Source organism: Rhagoletis zephyria, unplaced genomic scaffold (assembly GCF_001687245.7).
Source record: "Rhagoletis zephyria isolate East Lansing unplaced genomic scaffold, Rhagoletis_zephyria_1.1 Rzeph_scaffold_05778, whole genome shotgun sequence".
Classification (NCBI taxonomy): Eukaryota; Metazoa; Arthropoda; class Insecta; order Diptera; family Tephritidae; genus Rhagoletis; species Rhagoletis zephyria.
Window position 1 is genome coordinate 275 of NW_016162861.1, and position 18,309 is coordinate 18,583.

Sequence of the window (18,309 nt, forward strand, 5' to 3'; positions counted from 1 at the left end):
CGATCCTATTCTCGCGGGTCTTTTCCAAGATTTGGCGTATTGTGAATACCTGATCTATGGTGGATTTTCCTGGCCTAAAGCCACTCTGATAAAGTCCAATCAGCTCGTTGACGGTGGGATTCAGTCTTTCGCACAGTACACTCGATAAGACCTTATAACCTATGCTTAGAAGGCTGATTCCGCGGTAGTTGGCGCGTATGGCGGGGTCGCCTTCTTGTGGATTGGGCAGAGCACACTTAAATTCCAGTCGTCGGGCATGTGTTCATCTGACCCTATTTTGCATATGAGCTAATGCATGCACCTCATCAGCTCCTCGCCGCTGTACTTGAATAGCTCGGCTGGCAGGCCATCAACTCCAGCAGTTTTGTTGTTTTTCAGCCGCGTAATCGCTATTCGTATCTCTTCATAGTCAGGCGCTGGGTCAGCTACTCCATCATCATCGAATGGGGGCTCGGGTTCGTCTTCTTCACTACGTTCAGCGCTGCTGCCATTCAGTAGGTTGTAAAAGTTTTCCCTCCACAATTTAAGTATATTCTGGACATCGATCACTAGGTCGGCATTGTTGTTCTTACCGGTATTGAAACTTTCCGTAAGTCGCCTAATCTTCTGGTAGAATTTTCGGGCATTCTTCCTGTCGGCCATCATCTCAAGCTCTTCGTACTCATGTATTTCGGACTCTCTCTTCTTATTGCGGCAAATACGTCTCGCTTCCTTCTTCAGTTCCCTATAACGGTCCCACTCTGCGGCCTCTTGACATTTTTCATCATACCAGTTGTTATTTCGGGCTCGCTGAAATCCAACTACTTCTTCGGCGGCGGTACTTAATGATCGGGAAATGTGGTTCCACTGCTCGCGTACGTCGGGTTGTTGAAGAGTGCTCTCAGAGAGCAGGTGTGTGAGTCGAGTGGCGAATAAATTGGCCGTCTGTTGTGACTGCAGCTTTTCGACGTTAAGCTTTCCTAGCATTGTTGGGCGCGCATTTTTTACTGCACAGAGGCGGGTGCGTATCTTGGTNTTTCGACGTTAAGCTTTCCTTGCATTGTTGGGCGCACATTTTTTGCTGCACAGAGGCGGGTGCGTATCTTGGCTACAACAAGATAGTGGTCCGAGTCGATGTTTGGCCCTCGGAGTGTACGTACGTCCAAAACGCTTGAAGCATGCCTTCCGTCTATCACAACATGATCGATTTGGTTTCTCGTTTTTCGATCTGGAGACAGCCATGTAGCTTGGTAGATGTTCTTATGCCGGCCCCGGCAAAGTCGATCAGCCTCGGTCCGTTATCGGATGTTTCGTCGTGGAGGCCGAATTTTCGAACAGTGGCGCCAAAGATCCCTTCCTTGCCCACCTTGGCATTAAAATCGCTAAGCACGATTTTGACATCGTGTCGGGAGCAGCGCTCATATGTATGTTCCAAGCGCTCATAGAAGAGATCCTTTGACGCCTCGTCCTTCTCTTCCGTCGGGGTATGGGCGCAGATGAGCGAGATGTTGAAGAATCTAGCTTTGATGCGGATTGTGGCTAGAAGTTCGTCCACCGGGGTGAACGCCAGTACTTGGCGACGGAGTCTCTCTCCTACCACGAATCCAACACCGAATTTGCGCTCCTTTACGTGGCAACTGTAGTAGACGTCGCAAGTTTTACGCATTCTCACTTATCTCGCTCCCAAACGGGTGTTTGGTTGCTACGTATACGTGGATATAAATATCCGGACGTTGTGAGCTGCGATTTGAACCGTACGCACAAGAATCGCTGCTGGCCACTCCCAGGTGAATGGCAGTCAAAAGTTTTCCACTTCTGTACAAAATTCAGCTTTAGGGATCGGTTTCTCCATGTCTGGTTAAAGATTAAACTTTTAGTTAACAACGGATTTCAGTTACAGGAGCTATATATATCAACTTAGCCCTTATATACTCATTGAAGTATAAATTATAAAAGTGTAAGTTATACGTCGTTTATACCACCAAAATAATATGCATCTGACCCAACACTCAATATATTTAAACTCAGGCAAAAAATGAGAGAGTTTAGTATTTTTCTTTTTTTAACATTCTTTAAAATATATTTAAACAAAATCCTTCTTACGACTCTATCGTCTCGCACTCATATTGTGATATATATTTCAATTACCTAATTTCCTTAGTTAAGTTAAATGCTTGTCCAAATCATTCCGACTGACATTTTTGAATAATTAACTTAATTTATTAAATAATTTGTATTTAACTTTTAAACAGGTAAATATTCCAAATTTTACGACTAAAGACTTCTGAACACTCTTTCGTCTGACAACAATATTTTAATATTTCATACAACTTTTGTAATATAATAAAATTCCACCGTGCCCCCTATAAAACGGGATTAATGTACTTAGCGATTCCAATGCCAAAGTGGGAAAGGAAGGGATCAAGCAACATGTCTCCAAATCAAAAAGCGAGAAACCAAATCGATCATGTTGTTATAGACGGAAGGCACGCTTCCAGTGTTCTAGACGTACGTACACTCCGTGGGCCAAACATCTACTCGGACCACTATCTTTATGCATCCAAGATACCGAACGGCAAAAAATGTGTTTCCAATAATGGCAGGAAAGCTCAAGGCCGAAAAGCTGCAATCACAACAGACGTCCAATTTTTTCGCCACTCGACTCCCCCACCTGCTCTCAGAGAGAACTCTTCAACAAACCGACATACGCGATCAGTGGAATCACATTTACCGCACATTAAGGACCGCCGCCGAAGAAATATTCAGATTTTAGCGAGCCTAAACGAAAAACTGGTACGATGAGAAATGTCAAGAATCTGCACAGAAAAAAGATACTGCGTCCAAACCACGCTGCGATCGCAAAGCGAGCCATGTTGGATCGTTATAGAGAACTGAAGAGACAAGCGAGATGTCGACCATCGATAGTTTTGATAGTTTTCAGAAAAACTATCAATATTCACGATAGTCTCGAAAAAAACAAAACTATCGATAGCACTATCGATAGCGCTAAATCAGTTAGGTTGCTTTGTTTTTACAGGATCATAGTGAAATAAATATTATCTTATAAAAGTTATAATCATTCAAAATTAAGTAACTGCTTAGCCAAAATACTTCTCTTTTTAGAAAGTTCAAAAACAAACACAAGTTATACAAACAAAACGGGATTGTTAATCGTAAATTTCATGTACGTATGTATGTATAATTTCAAAAAAACTGGGAGAGATGATCGATAGTCCTACTAAACTATCGATATTTTTGATAGTATAAGAAAAAACTATCAATGAGTATTGATAGTCTAAAAAAATTGAAACTATCGATACTATCGATAGTGCCATCGATAGTTTGACAACTCTATTGTCCAAACCCTACGTAAAACTATTGAATGGCAGCAGCACAGAAATTAGTGGAGAAGCCGAACCCAAGCCACTAGTCGTTGACGATTGAGTCGATGTCCCACCGCCTGACCATGACAATGTGCCAATAGCGATTAAACGACTAAAAAATAACAAAGCTGCTGGAGTTGACGGCCTGCCAGCAGCCGAGCTGTTCAAGTACGGTGGCGAAGAGTTGGTATGGTACATACATCAACTCTTATGCAAAATATAGTCAGCGGAACGCATACCCGATGACTGAAATTTAGGTATGCTCTGTCCACCCCACAAGAAAGGCGACCCCGCCGTGCGCACAAACTACTGCGGGATCAGCCTTCTAAGCATAGGTTACAAGGTCTTATCGAGCATGAAAGACTGAAACTAACCATCAGCGAACTGATTGAGCCTTATTAGTTTGGTTTTAGACCTGGAAAATCCACCCTACCCCAGGTATTCGCAATACGCCAAATCTTGGAAAATACTCGAGAGAACAGGATCGACAGGCGCAATCAAAGCCGCTTTCGACAGCACGAAAAGAAGTTGTCTATATGACGCTATGTCTGAATTTGGTATCTTCGCGAAAATAATACGGGCTATGTAAAATGCCGTTGAGCAATACCACCAGCTCCGTTAGAATTATGAAAAATGTTACTCCCTTTCATGTAATTTATTTAATGTGATGTTGGTGAAGATAATATAAGCTGCAGAAATGAAATGCTCGGGAACAATTTTTACAAGAGCGTGAAATTTGTGGCGTATACCAATGACATCCACATCAGCGGTAACAAGAACCCTTAAGTCCGTTCTGACTTTTCCAAGTTGGATAAGGAAACAAGTTGATTGGGTATGGTGGTCAATGAGGACAAGACGAAGTACCTTCTGTCCCCAAATGACAGTCTGCGCATTCTCGCCTTGGTACCCACGTCACTGTTGACAGTTATAATTATGAGAAAGTAGAGATTTTCGTTTACTTGGAAACGAGCATTAACGGCGGTAATAATGTCAGCATGTTGGAGTGAGAAGGCAATTCAGAAGTAAAGTACTCTCTCGAATTATGAAAACCACTCTCTATAAGTAACTCAACATGCCCGTGCTTGTTTTGATATTGTATATTGAACCCCAGTCTTGATTTCTTCAGTCTAAATATTGTATATAGAAAAACCCAAAATTGAACGATTTATGAGCACTAGATAAATGATTTTAACTGTATATGTATAATCATACAAACATACAAATGTATGTGGGTAGAGGTAGGATCTAGTCTAGACGAAATAAAAATTTACTTGAAGTTTTCTATCCCTCAAGTTTCTCGCTTTGCAAGCAATAAAATATGTACGTGCAATAATACCAACTCTTAAGAATATAAATATTTGGTAGCACAAAAAAAAAATATAAATAATAGCTACTTGAAATTTGATTTTGAAAATGATTTAGTGTCCATTTAAAATTTAGTCATAGCTGCCTTAATTCATTCAAAGTTCAACCAGCAATAACATTACATACCAACACTAAATGTTTTCCAACGTACAAATGCTTGATCACCCACTAATTTATAGGCGTTATGACTAATCAAATTACTGTCCATTATTGCCTGATTTATTATTTACTTATACTTCATCGGATCTTAATCATTTTAGCAAACATATCACTGGCGTTTAGCTTTATCATTCGAGAATTGGCTATAATGAAGGGCCGCCCTCGTAAGCAGCGCCGAAAAATATTCGAAAACACTCTAAGAATGCTTCCGCCATCTAATATCAGTATCGCGAATACCAGTCACCTCTTATCAGCAGTAATATGCGTGCCAAATTTATGCTATAAAAGTGGAAGCACCCCACTGTGTAAATTCAAATTATTTTGAGCTACCGAAGGTAAACACATTGCCATATAAAAGTTAAAGCGAACGAAATGTATAAAATCGTAATTATTCTACTGAGCGCTTTAGCGCTATGGACAAGTTGTGCGGCGCGTGATATTGGCCGTGTAACGAACAGCAACTCCATTGAAGGTCGCATCATTGGCGGCTATGCGATAGAAAAGGGTGTCGCCCCCTATCAGGCTTCCATACAGAACACATTCGGCGAACATGTGTGTGGCGGTTCTATTATCGCACCGCAATGGATCTTAACGGCTGGCCATTGCATGGATTGGCCCAAGAAATATCTGAAGATCATCACTGGCACTGTGGAGTGGCAGAACCCAGGCGCCGTTTACTTGGTGGACGACATCAAGGTGCATTGCCTCTACAATACACCAATGTATCACAACGATATCGCGCTTGTACGCCTTACTGAACCAATTGTGTTTGACAACTACACCGCGGCAGTGCAATTGGCTACCAACAATACACTGCAGGATGGCGATGACTTAGTGCTCACCGGTTGGGGCAGCCAAAAGGCGTGGGGTAATGCTATAAACACTCTGAATAAAGTTAGCTTGGAGTACTTGAATTACACTGAGTGCACAAAATCAGTAAAGAATTCTAAATTTCTTGGCAATGGACATATTTGCACATCCACCAAAAGTGGAAAAGGCGCCTGCAGCTACGACTCGGGCGGTCCATTGGTCGATGCCAATCAGGTGCAGGTTGGTGTTGTCAACGGTGGTGAGCCATGTGCCTTGGGCTATCCCGATACGTTTGCCAGTGTGTCTTACTTTCATGACTGGATAGTAAGTACCATAGAAGGTACAAGCGCATGCTGAGTTGGAGGTGATTTGGTGTTGGAGAAGCAGGTGTGGGTGGATAAAAGCCAACAATGATCAACTATTTAGGTTACAATTTAATTCTTCAGGATTGATTTAAAAGCTTGCATACTCGTACATATGCCAATATGTAAGTACATGTGTGTGATAAAAACTATAATGATCTACTTTAATGCAGAAGCGAATATGTAAACCCAATTTTTTATACTACATTAAGTTGTGTACTGAAAACAAAAAATAAAGAAGCAGTATTTTTAGAATTTGCCAAAAAATATAAGAATGATTTTCTATTCAGTGTATGCCATAGGTAGTACTTGCAATCATTGCTGGAATGGTGTTTTATATTCTTATCGCGGTTTAGTTGAAAATCCAATGCGGCACATAGTAATAAACTTACTTTGGTTTTTTAGGTTTCAAATGTCAGTAATAAAGAAATGATTTAAAAAATATGAGAAAGAGTGTGCGTATGAAATTAAATAGACATTTTTGTAGAATATAAATAGATTAAATTTTTTGTTGCATAAGGAAAATTGAAAATGTCCTTTTAAAATTTTATCCTTGAGTATCCTTGAAATAATGCAATATTTATTTTTGGAAAAAATTATATGTTACGGACTTATATAAACTCGATAACATACTAGAATTCGTCTTGCTAACTTTATCAGCTTAAAATATTACCTATTAGTCCTTGTGAATCGAAAGAAAGAAGAGGAAGAAGTTAATGAATCAAGTATGAATGAATGAAGTATAAAAACCTATTTAAATATTGCATACCTCTTGGCGTCGAACATTTTTACCTTGCAAATATCGACTATACTAAACAGCAGTGTGACCAGGTTTGTCAAGTGTTTGTTGTACAATTAAGGTAAGTGTACTATAATGTGGTCATATTGTGTGCTTTTTTAACAATCCAGCGATACGAACCGAAGAGATTTTGGGTAATCCGTCAAGTATTCAAGGATAATCGTAACAATATTTTTGTTCTATCCTCCAAATTTTAGGCCTAGCTTCGTGGCCTTTTTTTTGGGTTTTCAATGTTAACTTTTTATGAGTAATTTTCATCAACGCGTTTATACATAGCAATGCAAAAATTACATAATTTTTTGGAACTTTGAATTTTCGTGAATTCTTACAGCAAAACGTATGCAACTATGTTATTTCTGTTATAAAAGAAGTCGGCAAAATTAGGAGCTCTTTTTCATAAACCCGTTTAGGCAGGGGTGTTTAAGTAAGATCTTACATTTAGAAACTTTATTAGAAAATAGAGGAAGAATTGGGGTCAGCTTGTCGCTGTGTGTCTGGTGGAAGGTTAAATTGGTATAGCGTCATCATAAAATATTTCGTAAAAATGTACCCCATCTTTCGCCTATTTAATGGGTACCGCTCACTTGAATTTGTAGAAGTGGCGTTGAATTTTTCAGAGCAAAGCCGCTTTTTAAACTAGTTTTTTTCACTGCCTTTTAACTTTTTATAACCTTTCGTAAAGTAAATTTTGCCCATTTTCGATTTGTGATTATCTGGTCACATTTATATAAAGTACAAGCGTTTCGTTAGCTTAATATAGAAAAAACTTATAATTTAATGAAAGGCATCGTAATCATTTAAAAGGTGAATTTTGGATTTTTAGTCAGTTACGACTTTTTATGTTTCAGCGACGATGTGGGATGAGGTACTTTCTATTTATACATACATATTGACGTAACGGTTTGCTCATTTAAAAAGTAAATAGATACAATTTTTTTAACAAATTGTGTTAAGTTAATTAAATCGCCTCACATTTATTTATCTGCAATAATATTAGTTTTTTTTATTTATATACAGCACTTATTTTTATAACTGCACCGCTCAATTACACATCTGCTCCACAACTTTTCACTCCGTCGCCTCTGTTGCGGCACTCAAATGTGTGCGTATAAAATCATGATAGTATGCCACACTTGCATGCACATCTGGGTATCCCTTCGCACAGGGCAAGCCCCAATTGACTAACGCCACCAAGGTGCCATTGTGCACCAAAGGACCGCCTGAATCGCCATGACAAGCGCCTTTACCGTTATCATTGAAAGTACACAGATGTCCTACATCAACATAGTTGGATAGATTGTCTGGATGTGACTTGCGGCATTCCTCATATGGCACCACACGTACAGTCAGCGTCTGCAAAATATCCGGTATGGACCCACCCAACGCCATTGTACCCCAACCGGTAAGCACGAGTTCGTCATCTTTTTTCAATGACTCATAACCATACTTTACCGCCTGGGTGTGTTCATCAAACACGATCGTGTCATTCAAATGCAACAGTGCAATATCGTTGGCGTATGGTGGATGATTGTAGCTTGTGTGCATCACAATGCGATCGGGATAGTAGTATTTGCCAGTGTTGTTTTTAAGATTTTGTGCACCTGTGAAAATTTGTAATTTTGTAGCTGATGCTCCTGAAACACAATGTGAGGCAGTAATGATCCAACGCGGATCGATAATAGCACCACCACAGAAGTGACGACCCTTAAGGTTCTGCATGGAAATTTGGTATGGTGCGAATCCCTCGGGTGCCGCTTCACCGCCCACTATGCGAGGATTCGATTGCGGCGGATAGATAACTTCATCCTCGTCCTTGGTAATAGTGCGACCGCGAACCACTGCGAGGAGGGCGACTTGGAGAAGTAGTAAACCGATTGTTTTGTGTTGACACATTGCGTGGTGTGCGAGTAACTACCTGATAACGAAAACAGTTCAGTTTTTATACTAAAATTAGAGCTATGCCTTATATCTATTGTAAAATGCATTTAATATACGGAAAGTCGGGAACCCTTGCGGAGAACTTATCATTAGCTCGTCATTGACACTTATGCAAGCGAAGGTAAGACCTGCCGTGACAAAGCAAAGTTTGGTAAATTAGCATAGTTGTCCGCAGTGCTGTATTCACTTATTCGCATATATATGGGACGTTCCATGTCAAACGGACCAAAGCTCTGTTCAAAATTCTATGAGATAAAAATTAACGTAAATCATGCCAAAAGACTAGCGAATTTATAATGCATCAAACAAACCGTTGGAGAATTGAAAATTCAGTATTACGTAAATGCTGCGACCCCTAGAAGACGCCATGTCCATAAAAGCGTAAATAAATTTGTCATTCAGTTTGTTAAAATAGTTGTGAGTTATTTGATCAAGACGGATTCCAATCCCTTTAGGGTCGCTGATCACGAATGTGGCATCCGAATTTCGATATTCAAAATGGCGGATCCAATATGGCGGAAGATTTTTATAGAATTTATCGGATTCACTTAGAATTCGTTACTCGGGGGGCATATGGGTCGCTGATTACGAATCAGAAATAAGATTGGAAACATTCGAAATGGCGGACCCAATATGGCGGATAAAAACAATCAAAATTGATTGGATTCGTTTAAAACTTTGCAATTGGGGTTTTTTAAAGTCGCTGATTATGAATCTGAAATCAAATTAAAAAAATTCAAAATGGTGGATCCAAATTGGATGACCCATTTATTTACGGAAACGTTAAAATTGAAAGTAAGTACATGGCGTATGAGTAACATTTTAATCTCATCTAGGTAAGCTGCTAGCTCAGATAGCAGGCCGTGAGCTCTAACAGCTTTATAGTTTTTCAGCAGCCATTCGTTCCTCATCATTGTCACGTTTTGGGATATCGAATCCGTCGTCTTCTACTAAGGGCTCGTGTTCATATTCTCCCAGGTTTCAATGCTGACTTTGTTACCCAAGGGCAATTTGATTACGGAACCTCGTCTGCTCGGTTTTAAGATTTATTTGCCTTGAATACAGAACTGGACAACATTATAGAGCACAAATATTTAAGACGTCGACTAGAGGAGGCGATACTGGTCACTGCTTATAGATGGAAAACATTTCGTTAATTTGAAAGTAATTAGGAAGACTAACACATTCCCACTTCCTTGTGACAGTGCCCACCTCTGACTATGATACTGCGTTTCTAAGGGATTAATAATTTTACCAAAATGTGTAAGAAAAGCTCCTCAAAGGCAAACTGCAGTGTAAAATGTATAGATTCCCATGAACATCGCTTTCCAAAGTCAATATCTAGGAGTAGTTACTTGAAGAGATCCAAATAGACTGTGTAATATCCAAGCAGTGTCTAAACTACCTTTAAACTAGTTTTTTTTTGTGCAAATCAATTAAATAGTTTGTTAATTGTGCTTCTATGACTCAGCACCTCCTAGTCGGCAGCTGGTCAGCCTTCGCATAATTTCATAATAGTTTTTAAATTTCAATTCTTATTATTTTTGGGGTAAAGCACTGCGACCTCAAGATCGATTGTGCCCCCTTTGTGGATTTATAGTGTTTGTTAACACAACATCCGAGGGAAACTTTGGTATTGAGCCTAGGTCTCTGGATTTCACTATGCCCTCGGTTATTAAATATTTAACCAAGTGTCTTTTGCGTTTGCGCATCAGTGCCGGACGGGCGCCGTGCAGTTTTGACAGCCGTTCTGCAAAATCTACATCGCTGCAGGTGATAGTTCAGCCTGCAGTGCCCTGTCAGAATTCCTGTAATAATTCTTAAATAATAATTATATAAGGGTTTATGGATTACGTGTGCCCAAAATTGATTTGAAATGCCCTGGAGCCTCATCCTCCAGCCGGACCAGGGTAGAGAGTGCCGCCTTTCCTACGTCACAGGAGGCCTCTCGGCCAATTGAAGGGGTTTATGCTCATTTCTTCGTAAGTTTTTCGGTTTCTCGTTCTCTTCAATACCAATATGTTCCGGAGTCCAGAGGAACTAAAGTCGATTGGTGAAACCAAGAGTATTCAGCTTGTCAAGGCACTCCATCCCCAATTTAGAGGTCACGTGATGAGGGCCTTAGTGCAAGATCGCACTGTTCTGATTTCGGTAGTTCCACTTGATATTAAGTTTCCGCCTTAAAAATTTACATATGTTATATAGATTTCGAGAAATTCACCCTCAGTTCAATTATACCTATCCCGGTACACCCTTCAGTCAATGAACCATCAGTGTTCAGGGCACTGCTTCTACTAATACTACTAAGAAATCCTGCTGCGACGATGTTGGTACCCGTCACCATTAGTATAGCCAAGTTCACCTGAGTCTGTACACACATCAATTTGAAGAGGTGTGAGATCTAAAAGAACTTCCAAGGATCTGTTGGGCAAGTTCGCAAGGCTCGGCTAGATGATAAAAGTTGCTCGTAGTTGTCGAAGTGGAAAGTTCTGCAAATAACTCATACAAGTTAACGAACTAGTCGTCTTCGGATCAGGTTTTATCAGCTAATTTAACATGAAGAAAAAAGTTTGAAAGTAAATTATTTTCTCTTTGAGGTGCTTAGGCGGTCTATTACAGTAAAATTGTTTGTGATTTTAGATGTTTTGGTTTCAAATTAACGGCTAGATAAAATCCCTAAACCATTTGTGATACATCGTTGTATACCTTTCGCAGGACTCGTGGGTAAGACTTTAATTCGCTAACAACTATAAAAAAGATTGATGTGTAGGTAACATTTTCATATTTTATGTATGTATTTAATGTGTAATATAAGAGCGTATTTTGTTTGAAAGTTTTAATTTAATGATCTAATGCATATGTTGACTTAAATCTAAAATAACAATCGAGCATTGTTGCTGATTCTTGAACTCTGTAAATATTTTCGTATACTAAGTGGTAGGCAACAACAAATTCATAAAAAATAACATTAAGCATTCGTTGACAAAATGGAGATCTTTATTACTGTTTCGCTGGTGGTAAGTACTGAGGGGCAGCCGGATTGATGGCATTCGAAGGTTGATCCTCGTATTGCGCAGCCGTATCCTGCTGCTGCTGAATCAACGGTTGCTGACCCAATTGTTGCTCTTCTTCGTCCTCTTCCTCCTCTGGCGCATCGAGCGAACCCACAACTGAAGTTACCGGCGCTAAACCCTCATCGGTAATGGTGGAAGTGCCGCCTAAACTGTCATATTGCGATTGAATTTGACGCTGTGCATTGGCGGCTTCCTCAGGTGTGCGATACTTGATGAAGAACACTTCGGGTTTGTTAATCTGCTGCGGTTCCTCCTGAATGGCCTCTTGTAAATCGGTAGCAGAAGTCTTCTTCGCCAGCACATAGACAACAGTTTTCTCCTCTTTGAGTGCCTTGGCCAGATTTACAGCAGCAACCTTGCTGGTCTGTGCTGGTGTTTTCACAAATAGAACATTGTAATGTTTGCGTGGTTGTGCGGCTAAATGGTTCAATTCTTCGCGTAACTCATCTTCGTTATCTTCAGGTGCTGTGTGTATGAAGAAACTTTTAGTCACTATAGGTTTCTTAGCGACCTTGACACGTTGACGTGAACGGCGTTGTTGTTTGGCGATACTAATTGGTGCGAGTGGCAATCGGAAGCCAGCTGGTGCAGGGAAATTGGCTGGCATGGGTAGGGGTGCAAGCTTTTGTGGTGGCACGGGATACAATGGCTGCAGTGCGGTTAATGGTTGCCTTTGTTGTTGTAGCATGGGTAAATATTGCTGACTCGGCTGGGTGATTTGCATCGGATTGCCAATACTGCCTGGCATTTGTTGTTGCAGCAAGTGCATGATTAGCGGTTGTTGGAAACCAGGGTTGTAGGGTGGATGCTGCCATTGATTATTGTTATTGTAGCCGTTATGTAGAGAAATGTCGGCGGATGCCAGTGTTGCCAATGCCAGCGAAAGAGGCTGTATAGGGAAAAAAAAGTCAGCAGATCTATCAGTTTGCTTGCTAATTTGATTGTAAGGATCATAAATATTTTCATACTAACTACATATCGACACCTGAGTGGAAGATCGAACTATCCGGGCAGCCAGCTCGAAAACGCCCTATCTGAGAAAACTTTTCAAGAATCGGCAGCTGAGGTATGACGTTTTTCAATAAAATTCTGAAATAGGGGGTTATTCAATCAAATTCTGATGTAGGGCATTCTTGAAAAGTTTTCTGAGACAGGGCGTTTTGGAACTGGCTGCCAAGATAGGTCGATCTTCCACTCAGGTGACGATATGTACATATGCACGTATACACGTATATTTTAAATTCAAAATTAAGCACCGATTTGCTATTATTTTGCATTTTTTTTTAGTTTTAACTTCGATCTTCCACTCAGGTGACGATATGTACATATGCACGTATACGCGTATATTTTAAATTCAAAATTTCAGCACCGATTTGCTATTATTTTGCTTTTTTTTAAGTTTTAACTTTGGTTATAAGTAAAAAGTCGATTAAACGGAACCGAAGTTCGTCATCCACTAATGTTTTAGAAAAAATTCTCGTAAGTTGGCTATGGTTTGAACTCAGTCATGTAAGGTCTTTTCAAATGGAATTAATTTTATGCAAAATGTAAGTGTTTTTTTTTTGGCTCGATCACGCTCTTCACTCTTTATAATTATGTGTCAAAGTTTGGCATCTTACTATGTACTGTATTATTTTTCTCTTCATAATATAAACTCTACACTCAATTTTAAAACCTTCAGCATTTTTACATATTTTAATACACTTTTAAAAACTGTAGCACTTCAAACATACATATATATTTTTTAATCACGTACCACAAAGATCTTCATAGTGATGCTTAAATTGATGCTAAGTTAGGTTAGGTGAATTGTTGTCTTAAGGTAAAGACCACTCGAGTTTGACTGTTGATCAACCGCAGCCACTTCTTGCTTTTTATACTAATCACCAACATAGTCGCCAATATTCATTAAATATATGAATACTTAAACATTTTCCATTTGTTAGGTTATTTGGTTGATGCGCTGGGATGAGCGAGCAGTAAATTGAATGTCACACCAAAGTGACAGTCCTCTTCTGTTTGGCTTCTCAGGCTAAATAAAGCATTTACCACTTCGTAAACATATGCAACACGCATTAAGCCACCAAGCATTGTTAAACATACAATCATAATAACAATAACCCAAAAATTTGCATACTTTTTAATGATTACAATAACAATGCGTAGAGCATAAAAGGTATTACAAATCCAATCTGCCGCCCAACAAATCACCTATTTAACAAATATTTCAGTTGGAAATATATAAATAAATGGATCAAACAATAGCATCTAAATTATAGGGTTCGACTTATNAAATCATAATAACAATAACCCAAAAATTTGCATTATTTTTAATGATTACAATAACAATGCGTAGAGCATAAAAGATATTACAAATCCAATCTGCCGCCCAACAAATCACCTATTTAACAAATATTTCAGTTGGAAATACATAAATAAATGGATCAAACAATAGCATCTAAATTATAGGGTTCGACTTATTGTACACACGGTCCGCATAATGATGCATTTTTTCGAACTTAAATTTGGCAATGATCTATTCAAAATTAATATTTAGATATAAAATATTGCATGTCAACTTTTAAATTTTTAGGCTCGTATTTCGGAAAAAGTGAATGGACGCTTAGTGAAGGCAATACAAAAAAAAAANATTGTACACACGGTCCGCATAATGATGCATTTTTTCGAACTTAAATTTGGCAATGATCTATTCAAAATTAATATTTAGATATAAAATATTGCATGTCAACTTTTAAATTTTTAGGCTCGTATTTCGGAAAAAGTGAATGGGCGCTTAGTGAAGGCAATACAAAAAAAAAATTCGCAACGATGTGATACGTATTGATGTATGCATATATCGGTGGCCGATCAGGGCATAACCCAAAATTTCATGTTTTTAAGTAATATAGCGGAATAAGTTTATAAATAACCATATTTTTCTGTAGCAAATCGACATATGGGCGATTCTCGCGAAAAAATAAACATTTTTGCCAANGGTGGCAAATCAGGGCACAATCCAAAATTTCATGTTTTTGAGTAATATAGCGGAATAGGTTTATAGATAACCATATTTTTCTGTGGCAAATCGACATATGGGCGATTCTCGCGAAAAAATAAACATTTTTGCCAAAAATGGACTCGTTAGGTAGTGGCAGGGTCGAGATTAGGAATGTTAAAACAGGGATCCCGGGATGCCGGACTTTTTAAGGTCTCGAAAATCCCGGCATTCTTGGCAAGTAATCCGGGGATTTTCGGGATTTGTAATTTGCACTGATGGCATTAATAGAAACTCCTTTTCTTGACCAGTATTGGCTATATTTCTTTTTTATTTAATAATTAATATTTTTTTTATAAATGTCTAGCTCATTATACATATAACACCGCGCGATAGTAAACTTCAACAAACACAAATATCAATATATTCGCGAAACTATGGGGCAAATAAAGTAAAATTTGCCGTTATAGTTTTTCAGTCTGAGGTCAGTAATTCTAAAATGATTTTAAAAATTCAGGGAAATGTGCTTAGAGAAGAAGTATGGGTACAAAATTAATGAAGACATCCTGTAAAATTAAACAGATTCAATTTTCTGGTGCAGAAGGGCTGGTAAGTATTGAAAATGTCCTTTTAAAATTTTATCCTTGACATTTGAGAGAAAAAATAAAAACGCCAGTTTAAATTAAAAACTAGGTCTCAAACACATTTATTATTATTTATTTCATGGTAGGAGAGCTTCTCAAACAATATACATAGAAGCAATTTTTTCGATTCAAGTTGTTGAAAAGTAATGAATATCTAAATCCCGGGATCCGGGAAAAATGATTTTAATTCTTGAATTTTATATGGAATTGGACAGAAAATAAAAAATAATTTTCCATTTAATTTGCCGGTGAAACCGGCTGTTAAAACAAAACTTTCTAAAACGATAAATTTTCAAAAAATATTCGGTGAAGTTGCCTAATACTACTAAAGTAGTAAATATACAGGGCGTACTCCTGTAAGAAAATCAATGGCGACCTAGTAACCGAAGTCCAGAGCGTACTTAAATTATGGAGGGAACACTTTTGCGCCCTACTAAATGGTTGCAGCACAGAAAGTTGTGGAGAACAAGAACCCGAGCCCGCAGTCGATAACGACGGAGTCGACGTTCCACCGCCTGACTTTGACAAATAGCAATAACGCGGCTGAAAAACAACAAAGCTGCTGCAGCTGACAGCCTGCCAGCTGAGCTATTCAAGTACGGCGGCGAGGAGTTGATAAGATGCATGCATCAACTCTTGTGCAAAANCGACGGAGTCGACGTTCCACCGCCTGACTATGACAAATAGCAATAACGCGGCTGAAAAACAACAAAGCTGCTGCAGCTGACAGCCTGCCAGCTGAGCTATTCAAGTATGGCGGCGAGGAGTTGATAAGATGCATGCATCAACTCTTGTGCAAAATATGGTCAGATGAACGACGACTGGAATTTAAGTGTGTTCTGCCCAATACACAAGAAAGGTGACCCCACTATTCGCGCCAACTACCACGGGATCAGCCTTCTAAGCATAGGTTACAAGGTCTTATCGAGTGTATTGTGCGAAAAACTGAAGCCCACCGTCAACGAACTGATTGGACCTTATCAGTGTGGCTTTAGACCTAGCAAATCAAACCATAGACCAGGTATTCACAATACACCAAATCTTGGAAATGACCCGCGAGAAAAGGATCGACACTCTCCAACTATTTGTCGACTTTAAAGCCGCTTTGACAACACTAAAAGGAGTGGCCTATACGCCGCTATGTCTGAATTTGGCATCCCCTCAAATCTCATACGGCTGTGTTAAATGACGTTGAGAAATACCACCAGCTCCATCAGAATAGGGAAGGACCTCTCCGATCCGTTCGCCACTAAACGGGGTTTCAGGCTGGCCGACTCCCTTTAATGTGACTTCTTTAATCTGATGTTGGAGAAGATAATAAGAGCTGCAGAACTGAACCGCTCAGGAACAATTTACTACAAGAGCGTGCAATTGTTGGCTTATACCGATGACATCGACATCATCGGTAACAAAAACCGCGAAGTCTGTTCTGCCTTTTCCAAGTTGGATAGGGAAGCAAAGCGCATGGGTCTGGTGGTAAACGAGGACAAGACGAAGTATCTCCTGTCATCAAACAAACAGTNCACCCACGCTACTGTTGACAGTTACAATTTCGAGAAAGAGAATTTCATTTACTTGGGAACTAGCATTAACACCGATAATAATTCAGCATGGAAATCCAATTCAGGAGTTAAGTCCTCACTCGACATACGAAAACCACGCTCTATAAGTCACCCATCATGCCCGTGCTGGTACATGGCGCAGAAGCATGGACAATGACAACACCCGATGAGGCGGCTCTTGGAGTGTTCGGGAGAAAATTTTTGCGGAAGATTTATGGGCCTTTACGCGTTGGCGACGGCGAGTACCGCAGACGATGGAACGATGAGCTGTATGAGCTTTACAACGATATGGACNGTCGTTCGAATGGACACCGACGCTCCAGCTCTGAAAGTATTCAACTCGGAACCCGCCGGTGGTGGCAGAGGAAGAGGGAGGCCCGCACTGCGATGAAAAGATCAGGTGGAGGAGGACTTGGCTTCACTTGGCGTTTCCAATTGACGTCAGTTGGCACAGAGGAGAAACGACTGGCGTGCTTTGCTGAACTCGGCCAAAATCGCTTAGGCGGTTACAGCGCCAAATAAGAAGAAGAAGAAGTAGTAAATATAAAAAGTACACCCAAATCAATATCAAGTCATGAAAATGTGTGTGATGAACTGATATGGAATCCACCACGTATGAGATCTGAATGCATACATGGTTGAACAAAACTAAAGCAATCCATATTTTAGAGAATACTTGTACATGTGTCATCAACAGGGAACGGATTTTATGGAAATTGCCTTTTTTCTGCTAAAGAGATAAAGTATATTCGATAAAGAATGTCCACGATTTAGCTTTCCCTGATTCCATACATACACATTTGATGTTGCCTTTTTTTTTTGCCTTTTTTAAGATATTTGCCTTTTCTTTTGCCTTTTTTAAGATATTTGCCTTTTTCTGCCTTTTCTAACTTTAAAAAAGTGATTATAGCATTTACATTTTTTTTTTAAGATTAAAAATATACACATGCCCATGCGGCTTATAGAAGCGCAGGGACCTCTTGCCATATTGGTGCTGGAAAAATTCAAATTCGTTTTCTCAGCTAACGTAGGCTTAGAGACAATAACGGGTGTGGATAAAATTGTTGAATGGCGAAGAAAGCGCCCTTGGGCTCCACAAGTATCAACTTACGTCGAGCGCACATTTAGTACATTGAAGCCAGAAACCTTCAAAATGCATCTTGTGGTTCAATGTTACTACAACTATACAGATTAAAGTTTTATGAGTTAGAAACTCGAAAGGATAAAATAGTCAAAGAT

General features: G+C 39.4%; 4 protein-coding genes across 5 annotated transcripts in view; 1 reads left to right on the plus strand and 3 right to left on the minus strand.

The window, feature by feature from the left end:
• The first annotated feature begins 5,230 nt into the window (after positions 1-5,230).
• On the plus strand, positions 5,231-6,094 carry LOC108372459 (chymotrypsin-1-like). Its single transcript, XM_017628150.1, has one exon. The coding sequence runs from the start codon at positions 5,259-5,261 to the stop codon at positions 6,051-6,053; it is 795 nt and encodes a 264-aa protein (XP_017483639.1). The 5' UTR covers positions 5,231-5,258; the 3' UTR covers positions 6,054-6,094.
• Positions 6,095-7,925: 1,831 nt separating this feature from the next.
• LOC108372460 (chymotrypsin-1-like) lies at positions 7,926-8,750 on the minus strand. The gene has a single exon (XM_017628151.1). The coding sequence runs from the start codon at positions 8,748-8,750 to the stop codon at positions 7,926-7,928; it is 825 nt and encodes a 274-aa protein (XP_017483640.1).
• Positions 8,751-11,322: 2,572 nt separating this feature from the next.
• Positions 11,323-18,309, minus strand: part of LOC108372461 (uncharacterized) — a 26,982-nt gene continuing 19,995 nt past the window's right edge. Inside the window, exon 8 of the mRNA XM_017628154.1 lies at positions 11,323-11,341. Within this exon, the coding sequence (XP_017483643.1) occupies positions 11,338-11,341 (4 nt within the window). The 3' untranslated portion in view covers positions 11,323-11,337. The remainder of the gene's footprint in view (positions 11,342-18,309) is intronic.
• Positions 11,567-18,309, minus strand: part of LOC108372462 (uncharacterized) — a 12,931-nt gene continuing 6,188 nt past the window's right edge. Inside the window, exons 1-2 of one of the 2 annotated variants that reach the window (XM_017628158.1) lie at positions 13,626-14,136; positions 11,567-12,758 (exon numbers count right to left, since the gene is read on the minus strand). In XM_017628158.1, coding sequence (XP_017483647.1) covers positions 11,796-12,758; positions 13,626-13,640 — 978 coding nt within the window. In that variant the 5' untranslated portion in view covers positions 13,641-14,136 and the 3' untranslated portion in view covers positions 11,567-11,795. Of the gene's footprint in view, positions 12,759-13,625; positions 14,137-18,309 lie in introns of those variants that run through there. The other variant, XM_017628157.1, reaches the window with a different exon arrangement.

Excerpts from the sequence above, each read along its gene's own strand:
- LOC108372459 (XM_017628150.1), top strand. The coding sequence starts at position 5,259 with ATGTATAAAATCGTAATTATTCTACTGAGCGCTTTAGCGCTATGGACA.
- LOC108372460 (XM_017628151.1), bottom strand. The coding sequence starts at position 8,750 with ATGTGTCAACACAAAACAATCGGTTTACTACTTCTCCAAGTCGCCCTC.